This window comes from Cylas formicarius, unplaced genomic scaffold (assembly GCF_029955315.1).
Source record: "Cylas formicarius isolate icCylForm1 unplaced genomic scaffold, icCylForm1.1 PGA_scaffold_1__22_contigs__length_36826433, whole genome shotgun sequence".
NCBI lineage: Eukaryota > Metazoa > Arthropoda > Insecta > Coleoptera > Brentidae > Cylas > Cylas formicarius.
Window position 1 is genome coordinate 15933214 of NW_026844264.1, and position 13473 is coordinate 15946686.

Here is a 13473-nt window from a genome sequence, read left to right on the forward strand (position 1 = left end):
CGTACACTTACCACCTTTTCTCCTACTTTTAATAGCAAATCAAAACATAAAATGTATATACGCACGTATGTATGTATGTATGTATTTCTCTACATACGGTATATTTCGATAGTTCGATAAGGGTTTTAACACGGCGCTGCTTTCCAAAGTGGTGAGCATAAACTTTCCACTCAGAAACTACTACAAATATGTGTACCCAAAAAAAAAAGCGGAAAAAATTAGTTCACTGTTTCATCCGCTTCACTACATCAACTAGCCTGCTACACAAAAAGCTTTGTTTAAACAAGAAATAAAGTGAGGATTTATGAATTGTTAAAGCTCAACGATGTTTAAAAATGTTAAAAAATGGGTGAACCCTTAAAATAATCTCGGTTATAATTCGATCCGTCTTATACTTAAAATCTAGCATAATAATAATTTTGGTTAGTTCAAAATTGAATTTTACTAACCTAATCTCCGTTTAAAAAGGTTTATTCTATTTTAAAATTCCTTTACCAACATAAACATTACCTCAATATTAGAACCAAAGTTATCCTTCGTAATTGTTTGATATTGTCACATTTTAATTGTTACCACAAAATATATGGCCCGTCCCTAATTAACGAAGAATACAAAAAGTCCAAAATTGGAGCTTTAGGTTTATTTTTTGAATACGTAGGCATCAGAAGGAGTCTTACAAAGTTCACGACTTGCAATGACTGAATATGTTTAACAGGAGATTGTTGTATTTATCAAGCTTTATTTATTAAATACTTACACCTAAAAGGCCAAAGTGTCTTCTCAAAAAAAGCTGAGTGCTGAGAATGTCAAAAACAAGCCTCTTACTCAGTTCTTTTTTTATTAATAAATTAAAAATGTGATGATGTTGACTAGTCGATGCTCACATTTAAGATAACTTGACTTTTGAAGTCTCAATAAGTTTTGTGTGCAGTTTTCTTGTTCTTCTCTTTTTTTTTGTTCTATACATACATTAATAGTTCGTTAAGTATTACAGATTTGCACCAGTGGGTAAAATTAAGTTTTACGTTTTTATGTTTCGAAAAAATTCGTCATGCAAAAACGAACCCTTAATTATAATAATTAATTAAACCCGGCGCTTAATTTTTTATGTTGTTTATTATATAATTCCATGCATTTATTTTTTTATTATTATTGTTAAAAAGCACCCCTTTCATTAATAGCGCGAAGGGCTTGAAAAGGATGTCAAAACGGCTCGGCGAAAAACCGAAACCGCCTTCTTTAATTGCATCTTAAAACTGCACTGCTCAATCTGCATCCGTTTAAAATCCCATACAACTTATATAGGGGGCATTTGTCGTAAAAACATTCTCTCAAAAATAATTTCCGTTTAGAGCCAAACGACCGAGAATAAATTGGAAAAATTTTGTAAGGAAAAATTCCGAAGCAATTTGTAGGGAGAGAATTCATTGCAGCAGCATCGATAAAACATTTTCCGGTTGGGTTGACAGTTTTATACCGATTGGGGCTCCGGCATTTTTAGCGGAAACGAAAAAATCAAGAAATGTTTTGAATTGAAAGGCCCCGCTCGCAAATCAACGGAGAATTTCTAGGAAATAGAGACGCTCGCTTGCCGGTCGGCGTTTGGCTGGAATAATGCGAAGAGAATTTTGAAATAATTAGTTTCTCTCACAAATGGACGACTGAAAGTGAATTTCCAGTCGTGCGGTGATCGGCGGGCCATTTGGTCAAACAGTTGAAAAATAAAAAACAATATTTTTGTACGAAATAAACAGATATACACTCGAAACTGCAAACTAAAATTGACGCCCATGTCTGGAACAATAAATCAAAAAATTTCATAAAAATATTTTTTTATTTGCAAAAATTTAAATATACAAGGTCGTAATCTAGCCGTTCTATTTTTTTACTACTTCGAACTAGATGAGATTTTTATAATATATTTTTTTAGTACTTGCCAACATTGATAAAAGAAGTTATCAATGCTAATATTAACAAATCTTGCTGACGTTTCGCCAATCTCAGCGTAAGCGTAACTGAAACTGGCACACTTTCTACTCTGTACCTGCTTATATATATATATATATATATATATATATATATATATATATATATATATATATATATATATATATATATATATATATATATATATATATATATATATATATATATATATATATATTATTAAGGAGTTAAAGGAGGGACGTGAACATTGTCTCGAATGACTGATTCCCATATTGGTAATAGGTTAAGGCCTGAGTCGCGGTTAAGATTATTTGGTTGCTGATAGATTTCTATAGATTTTGGGATCTTTCGTAGTTAGAATAGATAGATAGATAGATAGATTTATTTAGCCATTTTTTACATAAAGTCTTTACAACAAATGGCACGTCAGTAGTACAAAAAAAAAGAAAGATTAACGCTGACAAATTGTGGTTGTGGATAAATAAATCGTACAAACAATAGAAAAATTCCATGCGTGAAAACAATATGACGAAATATACAATAGACATACACTACAAAAGTACAATACATAAATTATAAATTGTAAAAACGGTGGAATCTAAAATTTAAGAGAAATCATAAATATCGATTGGTAGATAATAAAACATATGTTGATCTAAAATTCGTATTTGGCCGAAACGGTGTATTCTGTAATTGAGTAAAAAGCAAGCTCCAGAAGAAACAGTCTAATTTCTCTGGAGAATTTATACTGTGATAAGTCTCTGATATGTTGAGGAAGAACATTGTACACGTCGGTGCGAGGCTTATTCCTTGCCGAGGTCGTCAGTCTGCAATAGTATGGTACGAGGAGGTCTGCCTGTCTGGTGTTGTGTGCATGTCTGTCAAAATATCTTTCAAAAGCATGTATATTTTCATGGACGTGGGTCAGTGCACGCTAAATGAACAGACTAGGAAGTGTAATTTTTAGTCTCTTGAAGATAGGACGACAATGTGCCAGAGGTGTTGATCCGTGAATTGTGCTTATAGCTTTCTTTTGCATTCGGAAAGCTTTGGCTGCATGGACAGACCCGCCCCAGTTTAGGACTGCGTACGACAGTAAAGAATGAAATAAGCCAAAATAAGCTATCCTCAGCATGATCGTTGGGCAAAGGATTTAAGATGCCTCAGCAGGTAAAGTCTAGTGGACAATCTGTTACAAAGGAGTTCGATATGTGATTCCCCTGTCAACGATCTATCCAGTGTAACGCCCAGATTCAGATGGCTGACTCTACTGCCTGAGAAGGACATACGCTGAGTTTTGCTGTGAACAACATTGCAGCAGTTGAACCAGGTTTCCGTGACTTTCCCCGCCCGGACACACCGCCAGAGGAATGGGATTCTTTTCCCTTATAAGGAGGGCAGTATCCTCTGCGTAGAGCGTAACATGATGGGGGATGTTCAAGGGGAGATCATTAATGTATATAACGAAAAGTAGGGGCCTAGGCTAGAGCCTTGCGGAACACCACACCTGACGGGAAGTTGGTCGCTCCTAGTTCCGTTGATTTCGGAAAACTGAAATCTATTGTTGAGGTAAGACTTGACACCATACCACTCCAACTTCCGATACAATACATTGTGATCAATATAGTCAACTACTGAAGGCTGTTCACATAGCTTTCACCAATTAAAACTTCCTAAAAATCACTGAACTGACTAGATATGGCACGCAGTTATTAAAATAGGTTATAAGGGGACGGACATAACGCATAACGGAGAATAATTGACTACATGCAAAAATTTTTATTTTATCGAATAAGATTTGATGTCCGGTTTCGTGATTGTGTTCGGCGACTCCTGATGAGGAGTTTATTTGTCTATTTGTCGTAATCTTGAGTCTCTTTCGTGATCTGTGAGCCTAGTTGATGTTTTTTGTCCGATCTCTCCAATGTATTCTTTCCCTCATATGCATGGAATGCGGTAAACTCCTGATATTTGAAATGAAATTTTGTCTTTGACCAATCGAAGATGTTGGGAAATTTTTGAACAAGTGGTAAATCTGGTTCTGACGTTATATTCACTATAATATATTTCTTAAATTATTCCCGTATAGAAAGAGACCAAATTAACAAGACTCTTCTGTGTGTACATTTTAAAATTGCTTCCATCTTGTCCTTTTCCGGGTTCGACACCCTTTCAAATATGATTCATGACAAAGCTGAAAATCTTCGTTTATCTTCTACCCATCACTTCAAAATTTGAAGAACTAACCTTAACTCTAGGGAAAGCATCAAACACTGTGGTAAATGTATCATCGCACCAACTTTCTCAGACGGAAAGGTTCCAAGTTCGTCCTTGTCCCACGGATTATTCCAAAAGAGAAAGTCATTTCAAAAGTCGAAATGTCGAAACCACGAAAACCCTTAAAAAATCCAAACCCCCTAAATCTAATATTCCGGAGACACAAGTAGAAAAAGTAAATGCTGCGTTCGTCATTAACATAAGTCAATGTCAAATATCAGGTAATCCTTTCAGACGGATGTCATCTATGGAACCTTCCAACCTTCCAAAGACAATGAGTCCGAAAGCAACCTCACACTTGCCGCTGTTGTCCTAAATGTGTTATTAAGGCTATAAGGCTATAAGCACTCTAAAATTCCTGGTCTCTGTGGACTTTCTAAGATTCACAAACCCATGGTTCTCTAGCAAAATATCTAGCTTCTATATTAAAATCCTTTACAGGGAAAACTGATAGTTTGGTACTTAATTACTTTCATTTCAGTGAATAAACCATTACTTTAGATCCACAACCTTATTTCAAATATATTAAAATCCGAGGATATGGAACCAAACCTTCTCATTTTAATTGAAAAATGCTTGCCTAGTAAAAATGTGTTTCTTAAAACGGTCAAATTTTTAAACAAACGTCGGGAACAGCTATGGCTTCTCCATTATCACCAGTCATTACGAATATATTTATGGAACCCTTTGAGACACCATCTATCTGTAACCCAAATTATATAAAGGCTACATTGATGATACTTTTATTTGGCCTCATGGTCACAAATTCCTCCGAGATTTTCGTAGCCATTTAAATTGTTTACACCCTAACAAACATTTTACCATTGAATTAGAAACTAATAGTAATCTCCCATTCTTCGATATTCTTATCAATGGAAAATCAGAGCTAACATTGGGTCATTCTGTTAACAGAAAACCTATCCACACAGATCGATACCTTAATGCATTTTCACATCACCATCCCTCGTAAAAATCAATGTTATCAACTCTCATGTTTACAGAGCCATAAAACTATTTCAATCCGAGTCACGGAATCCACAATTAAAACACTTTACATCTGCCCTTCTCGTTAATAATTTCCATATTAGAGATATTAAGCATTCTATAACAAAATACACTTCACCACAACCTTCCAAAGACAATGAGTCCGAAATCAACCTCAGACTTGCCGTTGTTGTCCTTCTTTACATTCAAAATATCACCGACCACATATCGAAAGAAATACAACTTCAAACTAGAGTTACCACTGCGACCCCATCTAACAACTAACCAAAACTAAACAACCGATGAATCCAGAAGTGCAAAACGTATAAAAGTTATATTTTTATAAATTGAACTGCTTTGCATATTGTAGCAATTTCGAGTGTGGCCAAAATTAGTGTGAGTTTCAACCTTAATGTTTAATAAATTATTTTAATTTTTCCAAATATAACCTAATTTTAATTTTTCGAATACTTACCGAACATTTCAATTATGTAAGCGAAATTTGTAGTAAAGATATATTTAAATCGAATCACAATTGTTAATATAACGCCATATTTAACTTATCAGGGAACATACTTTCTAATTACCCATTCAAAAAGTCATTTTGGATGAACTTGAATGATTTTCGTAATGTCGGCGTGTATTTTGAAAAACAACTTTTATTTAGAGTAAGACTGGTAGTAATGGGGATTGTTTTCTTAATCATACACGTTAATATTAATGACAGCTGTCTTTAATGGAAGATTGCTCATAAAAATTTAATAATTTAAAACAAAACTCTCAGATATCTCAAAAGTGAAAGTTTTTGAAGATGCTTATACGAATCACCATTTTTGTATTCCTTTATTCGCGTTATTTTGTGTTAAGTGCGAGAGGAAAAGTTTCTCATCAATCAAATGCCATATTGTCGAGACAGTTAAATTACTGCTGGATAAACAGTGCGTGCCTTTCCTTCTTGTTGATTTGTACTTTTCATAAATCCATCATTTAGGAGAGAAAGTCAACATTTTTATTGTAATACTACACTTTTTAAATTTCAAAATGAGATAAACCGATTTTATAATTTTTTTAATTTGCTTAGAACTATTCATTTTTGTTACCTTTTGGGCATTATAAACATCATTGAGCAGTTGGAAACCTCTAAACATGAAACATGAACGATCCAATCAGTCATTGATAAAGTGTTACATCCTATCAACTACCTTCGGCAATTGCAAATTCCAATTTTTCAGCAAGACCACTTACCGTATGATGATTGAAAATGGAAGCGAGATAACATATGTCAGTTTGAATAAGTACAAAGTGTTCGTCACGAAGGAAGATTATCCTAGTGATATATCGATCATCTGATTTGCAACATCTCAAAACTGTCAAACTCACTACTGAATTGAATTCCTTTCAATAAATTTTTTGTCCGAAATATAAGAAACTGGATATTGCGATTTTTATGCCACGCAGTACATATTTTTGTTGCTCACCAAAAATAAAACTACAAACCAGAAGTAACATGGTTCACTTACCTTGACTGAAAAACAATACGCTGGACGCAAACAATTGCAAATGGACGTGAAAAATCTTGAGAAGCATGCTAAGCGCTGTTAAGCAGTCGTTCGGTGTCTCGGGCCTCTCTGGCAAATGTCCTGTAAGAAATAATCCGACACTTAGAAGGCAAGTAAACACTTTTAATGGCTTCTAAATGGCCCGATAAAATTTCATTGGGACGTTTTTGCGGAATTTCTCGCATTAATCGCGGAAGCGCGCTTAGTGACGTAAAAATCTGTATTAAAACAATATATTCATTTCCCATGCCCCTAAAGACGCGAATCTTAATAAGATCTCATAACTAACCAACGTGAATTCGGGCTAATTAAAATTTTATATTCAGTCGTAAACTCAACAGACAAGCTCCTTTTCATTCTGCCATTAAACAGTGTCCGGATGGGATTTCAATGAAAACGTACAAAGGAAAAACAGCCGTAAGACAATTTATCCAAATAAACAGGGGACAAAAGATTTTTTTTCCTTGCATTTCACATGTCGAATCCACTCTTAAGCTACCGAAAGAATTATTGCCCCGAAGCACGTAAATTTGTGTGTATTTATTTCATTCGTTTTATTACAATCGAATGCGAATGAGGGAGACGTATAATTGCCATTATCGTTTTTATTTGTTTATTTGTTTCCTTTATTGGAGACCTGAAATTGGAGAAACAGTATTGGGTATTTTTAAACGACGATACCATAAATGTACGCAGTATATGAGAAAATACATAGACAGTTGAAAATAGTTTAAGAAGTACTAATTAAAATAAAGACGAATTGCAACTGCTATTTGTTTTATCTTAGTAATCAATAAAAGCAACAACAAACAACTCGGAAAAAGCTAACCTCGAAAGCTAATTTTACCCATTTTTCCATTCATTCAGTGAATAGTAAAATTCCCAAATGGTGTTGAGCCGAAGCCCTTCGGTATATGGTGTTATAGCACGCCCAAAATTAAATAATAGAAATCCCACCAAGTTAAGATAACTCCAAATTTTTTTTTAAATGAGCTTGGTACGGTGGAGATAAGAAGAAATGATATATATATATATATATATATATATATATATATATATATATATATATATATATATAGCGCGGGCGTTGAAGATGCCAAGTGAGATCTTGGCGAAACATCTGCAGGATTCCAGTCGGAATTCAACAAGCGAACGGATAATATCCTTATATATATATATATATATATATATATATATATATATATATATATATATATATATATATATATATATATATATATATATATATATATATATATATATATATATATATATATATATATATATATATATATATATATATATATATATATATAAGATGTTTCGCCAAGATCTCACTTGGCATCTTCAATGCCCGCGCTATATATATATATATATATATATATATATATATATATATATATATATATACATAGCGCGGGCATTGAAGATGCCAAGTGAGATCTTGGCGAAACATCTTATATATATATATATATATATATATATATATATATATATATATATATATATATATATATATATATATATATATATATATATATATATATATATATATATATATATATATATATATATATATATATATATATATATATATATATATATATATATATATATATATATATATATATATATATATATATATATATATATATATATATATATATATATATATATATATATATATATATATATATATATATATATATATATATATATATATATATATATATATATATATATATATATATATATATATATATATATATATATATATATATATATATATAGTTAATTGGGGTATCGGTCCTGATGAGGGCTCAAATAAAAGGCTTTTGTGCTACACCAAGCTTTCGAAAATGTTTATTTTCTTCTTCAGGGGCTACAATATGAAAGCGGCTCTTAGTTATTTAATTGACGAATTTGGTAAAAGACAACAAGGGTCATGTGATAAAAAATTCAAAACCATCAAAAAAAAGAACATAAACAAATTTCAAAACTTGAAGTCGCAACAGCATCACTTAACAATCAAAACACAAGATAATTGGGTTAAGAATATTTCAGAGGTTGAGGTCCCGGATGATGTCTTGAGGTTTCTCTCTTTAGGTTCGAAATTTTCCGTGCCACCAAGATGCAATGAAATCTCAGTCAAACATTTAATTGCTGATGTAGAAACTATAATTAAAGTTGTACCAGAGAACGCAAAAAATACTGTAAGAGCTAAGTTTACTAATGTATTGACTAATTTTTTAAAACAACCGGCAAAGCGTAGCTATATAGACATTTTGTTAAAAAAGACAAAAAAATTTTTTAAGGATCACGCTGAGTTGGTCGTTTCTAGGGCCGATAAAGGGAATGTGACAGTTATTATGTCTAAAGATACATACATTCAAAAATCAAACGAAATTCTGATGGATCGGACCTATTACGAGCGTCTCAGATGCGATCCTACATCTACTTACCAACAAAAAGCTAACAAACTTGTCAAATCATTAAAAGATCAAAAACAATTAACAAATGAGGTAGCCAAAACTTTAAATATATATAATCAAACTTGTCCTAAATTTTATGGCTTACCCAAAATACATATACAAATACAAATACATAAACCCCGATAATTTCATCAATTAATGCTCCGAACAGTAAACTGGCTTCATTGTTGACTCAGGTTTTAACCAAAGCATATAATAAGAATAATGATTATTTCACAGGTGATTCATTTGAGTTTTCTTCATTTATCAATGACAAACAATTACCTAATAAGTATGTTCTTGTGAGCTTGGATGTCGTCTCTTTATTTAGTAATATTCCATATAATTTGGTAGAAAAAAGTATAAAAAAACATTGGAACAGAATTAGAAACCACACTGATTTGTCACAAATTAGTTTCCTGAAGATACTTCAGTTTGTCTTTGATACAACGTATTTTAGATTTAACAATGAATTTTACAAACAAAAATTAGGTACACCGATGGGTGCCATCATTTCTCCAATATTAGCTCCATACGTTATGGATGACCTACTTGAGGTGTGCGTAGATAAGCTGTCGTTTCAGTTACCATTTCTGAAAAAATATGTGGATGATATAATTACTTCCATACCTGAAAGTTGCGTGAGGGAAACGCTCACAGTGTTTAACAGCTATGATGCACACATACAATTTACAGTAGAGGAGGAAATTGATAAAAGCGTACCATTTCTGGACACCAAAGTGATCCGGAACAACGATAACAAAATTATATTAGATTGGTACATAAAACCGACCAGTTCGGGGAGATATATGAATTTCCACTCTTACCATACAACGAAAACAAAAATAAATTTGGTCATAGCATTAAAGACACGAATCGAGAGGATTTCTCACCCATCACTAAGACAAAAAAATCTTAATAAGCTTTACGACATGCTGATTAACAACTCATACCCAAGTAGGTTAACTAAAAAATTGTTATATAGCACGACCCCACTAAGAGCTCCAAACCCGCGGAACACGGTCGTCCACTCAGATAGTCCAGGAATGGACGATCAGAGATGTTTTTATTTTTCATTGCCATACATTATAGAATTAACGACCACACTCACAAAAATTCTGAGAGCACAAACAAATATTAAGATAGCATATAAACAAACAAAAACATTGGGGAGTGTCTTTAGCAAACTAAAAGATAAGGATGAGGTACAAAAGAATTCAGAAGTAATTTATAGCATCCCCTGTAATCAGTATGATCAGGTATACATAGGACAGACATCGCGAGTACTTAAAGATAGAATTACGTCACACAAGAGTGATTCCAGACTCAATAAGAACACCTGTTCATTAGCAACACACTCTAACCAAATGGATCACGATGTTAACTTTGTTGAAACAAAAATTCTCCATAAAGAAAGCAACTACAACAAAAGAGCAACTTTGGAAATGGTGGAGATTTTCTTGGAACCGAAATCGGTCAATAAAAGATCTGACATTGATGGCCTCAGTGTGATCTACTCTAATGTCTTAACTTTACAACCAACCGTCAATCGAATTGCGTTTGCTGATAATAGTGTCGTCACAATGTAATTATAATTTAGAAAAATAGTCCCAAGCCTCTATACATTAGGGCCTTGTAAGCAAAAAGGAGGTAACAAAAGGAAAAAAAGAAAGGAAAAAAACTGGACGGCTGGCGGTGGTCATACTAATAAAACCTTTCCATCATTTGCGTTTTGCGGATGAAGTAAAATTCGTTTAAATAAAATGTAATAACAATTTCGTCTAGATGGCTGCCCTCGGTTATAATAATTAACGGTCGTATTTGATTCTTTCTGTTATCCGGATGAGTTTGGTGTTGGCCTATAATGGCACTGTAGCAGTAAGTACTTTAACTATAAGACTTTAGTATTAAATAACTAAGAGCCGCTTTCATATTGTAGCCCCTGAAGAAGAAAATAAACATTTTCGAAAGCTTGGTGTAGCACAAAAGCCTTTTATTTGAGCCCTCATCAGGACCGATACCCCAATTAACTAAAATTTGTTGTTCAACTAGCCGGTCACGACTACCGTTTTGTGTATATATATATAGATATATATATATATATATATATATATATATATATATATATATATATATATATATATATATATATATATATATATATATATATATATATATATATATATATATTCATTTCTTCTTATCTCCACCGTACAAAGCTCATTTTAAATAAGGGATATCGGGTATGTTGAATGTGTCGATTTTCTGCAACGTAAGAGGAAAAATCTTCTAATATTAGTCCTTGCTAAGCTCCTCTTCAAAGTTTCATCAACTTTACGGAGCGATCATGCACTCGTGACGAAATTAAGTGTGCTTCACACTACACACGTATATCTTGCGATATACAACATCATTAGGAAGCCCATGGCAGTTTTCTGCATTGTGTATACAACCCTAAATTCAAGCTAATAGCCTAGTTGCTATTTTAATAGATGTCACTATATCTCGGTATTTTCAATTATACTCCCGAAAATTTACGAAGCCCGTTTTAGGCTTCACAAAATTTTGTCCTGCTTCGCAATAGATGTCTTCGTAATTCGCTAAAATTCAGGTACAAATTCGAGCAATTTTTGTTATCTTCACCAGTAGTATGCGATTTAAGAAACGACGACGAACGAAAATATCCGAACCTTAAATCACCCGTTTAAAAAAAAAATGTCCTATTATAATAGTTTTCCACTGACAATAAATTCGTGAAGTAGCTAATTAATTTCTTCATGAAGTTCTTCACGAATCACACTGGCTTTATACTGGGAACGAGCCTCGTCAATTCATTTAGAGGTAATTTTTGATTATTTTTGTTGCTTTGGATCAGTGCTGTTCTACACAAGAACAAAAATTATACAAGACTTAGAAAAATAAACTGAGCGCTTGCTTACTACCACTGATAATTTGCTACCAAAAATCAAAAGAAGGTGATTGTTCAGGGCTTGACTAGAAAACAAAAATAAAAGGTCGTTAAAATTAGTTTAAAAAGGATACGAAAAAAAAGCATCAAGTGGCCAACCGATACTCAAAATCAGGGTATAATTTGCTAAAAGCTCTATCATACACTAACTTCACAATCCCTGCATGCTAATAAACTAACGCCCTACAAATATTATAGAATAATATTTTCTATCGCCTTATTTTACATATCTGCTAGGACTCGGGACGCTGTAACGTTAAAATTAGCCGTTAAAATTATGTGTCCGCGTTTTTCCATTTCGGGCGTCATTATGACTATATGACCCACTTTATAATTCTAGAATGCACTAGACGGAAAAGGGGTTTAGATTTTCATCTCGTTTCCTCGGAAACTGAAATAAAAATGTTACAATGGAAACCCGCGTCAATGGCGGGGTGATATGAGAATATAAAAAGATTGGAGCTTAAGCTGAAAGTAATTTGGGAACCTCATTGAAATTCGACATCCACTTCAGAAAGTTCAACCTGCGAATGATTGGCCGAAAATTTGATTCCGTGCGTCTAGACGAGAGAAAAATATTTTTATTCCACTGATTGTTCGCAAAAATGTATCTGTTTCAAAGTGCTTCGAGTTACCGACATTGGAAGTGGCGTGACGGTGAGTGGTTTGTCGAATATCGAATGATACATGTCAGCCACGCCTACGTAATATAGTTCAATTTTCGAAAAATCATTTCATTCTCAAAAAAATTTCTATCATTGTATTTATGACAGCATATTTTTATTCACTTTCCGAAATATCGACAAACATTTTATATTATTTTTCAACTTTAATGCGCTGTATTTTTTATGTCAACATTTGGACTAAACTAAACATAGTTGAAGAGAATTAGTTTGAGTCAGAAACTACATGGTGAGTATATGAATAGAAATATTATAAGATAAATATAAAAAATAAATATAATAAATAAATAATAGCAGTAGGGGAATCATCAAACGAATTGCTTGAATTGTAATAAATTATATTTAAAATATAGGAAAATACACAAAAATATCTAGTGCTTTTTTATAAAATTAGTACGTACATAGTATTTCAGAAAAACTTTTTCAATAAAAGCGTCATTGACTGGATTCCGTATCTGCTCCATTTTGGTTCATTTCCCCGGCTTCCTTATGGAATACAATAGCTTAAACAGACATACAGGCGTTTCTCTTGTGAGGGCTCTAACTCTAAAGCTTCTTATCTTTCGCTTTTATTTTAAAAGTTT

The 13473-nt window shown here is 32.7% G+C and overlaps 1 protein-coding gene across 2 annotated transcripts in view; it reads right to left on the reverse strand.

Annotated features, from left to right (window-relative positions):
• LOC132697019 (uncharacterized) overlaps positions 1-13473 on the reverse strand; it is a 286016-nt gene that overhangs the window by 220946 nt on the left and 51597 nt on the right. For both annotated transcript variants that reach the window (XM_060662263.1, XM_060662262.1), the window contains exon 2: positions 6729-6848. In XM_060662263.1, coding sequence (XP_060518246.1) covers positions 6729-6795 — 67 coding nt within the window. In that variant the 5' untranslated portion in view covers positions 6796-6848. The remainder of the gene's footprint in view (positions 1-6728; positions 6849-13473) is intronic.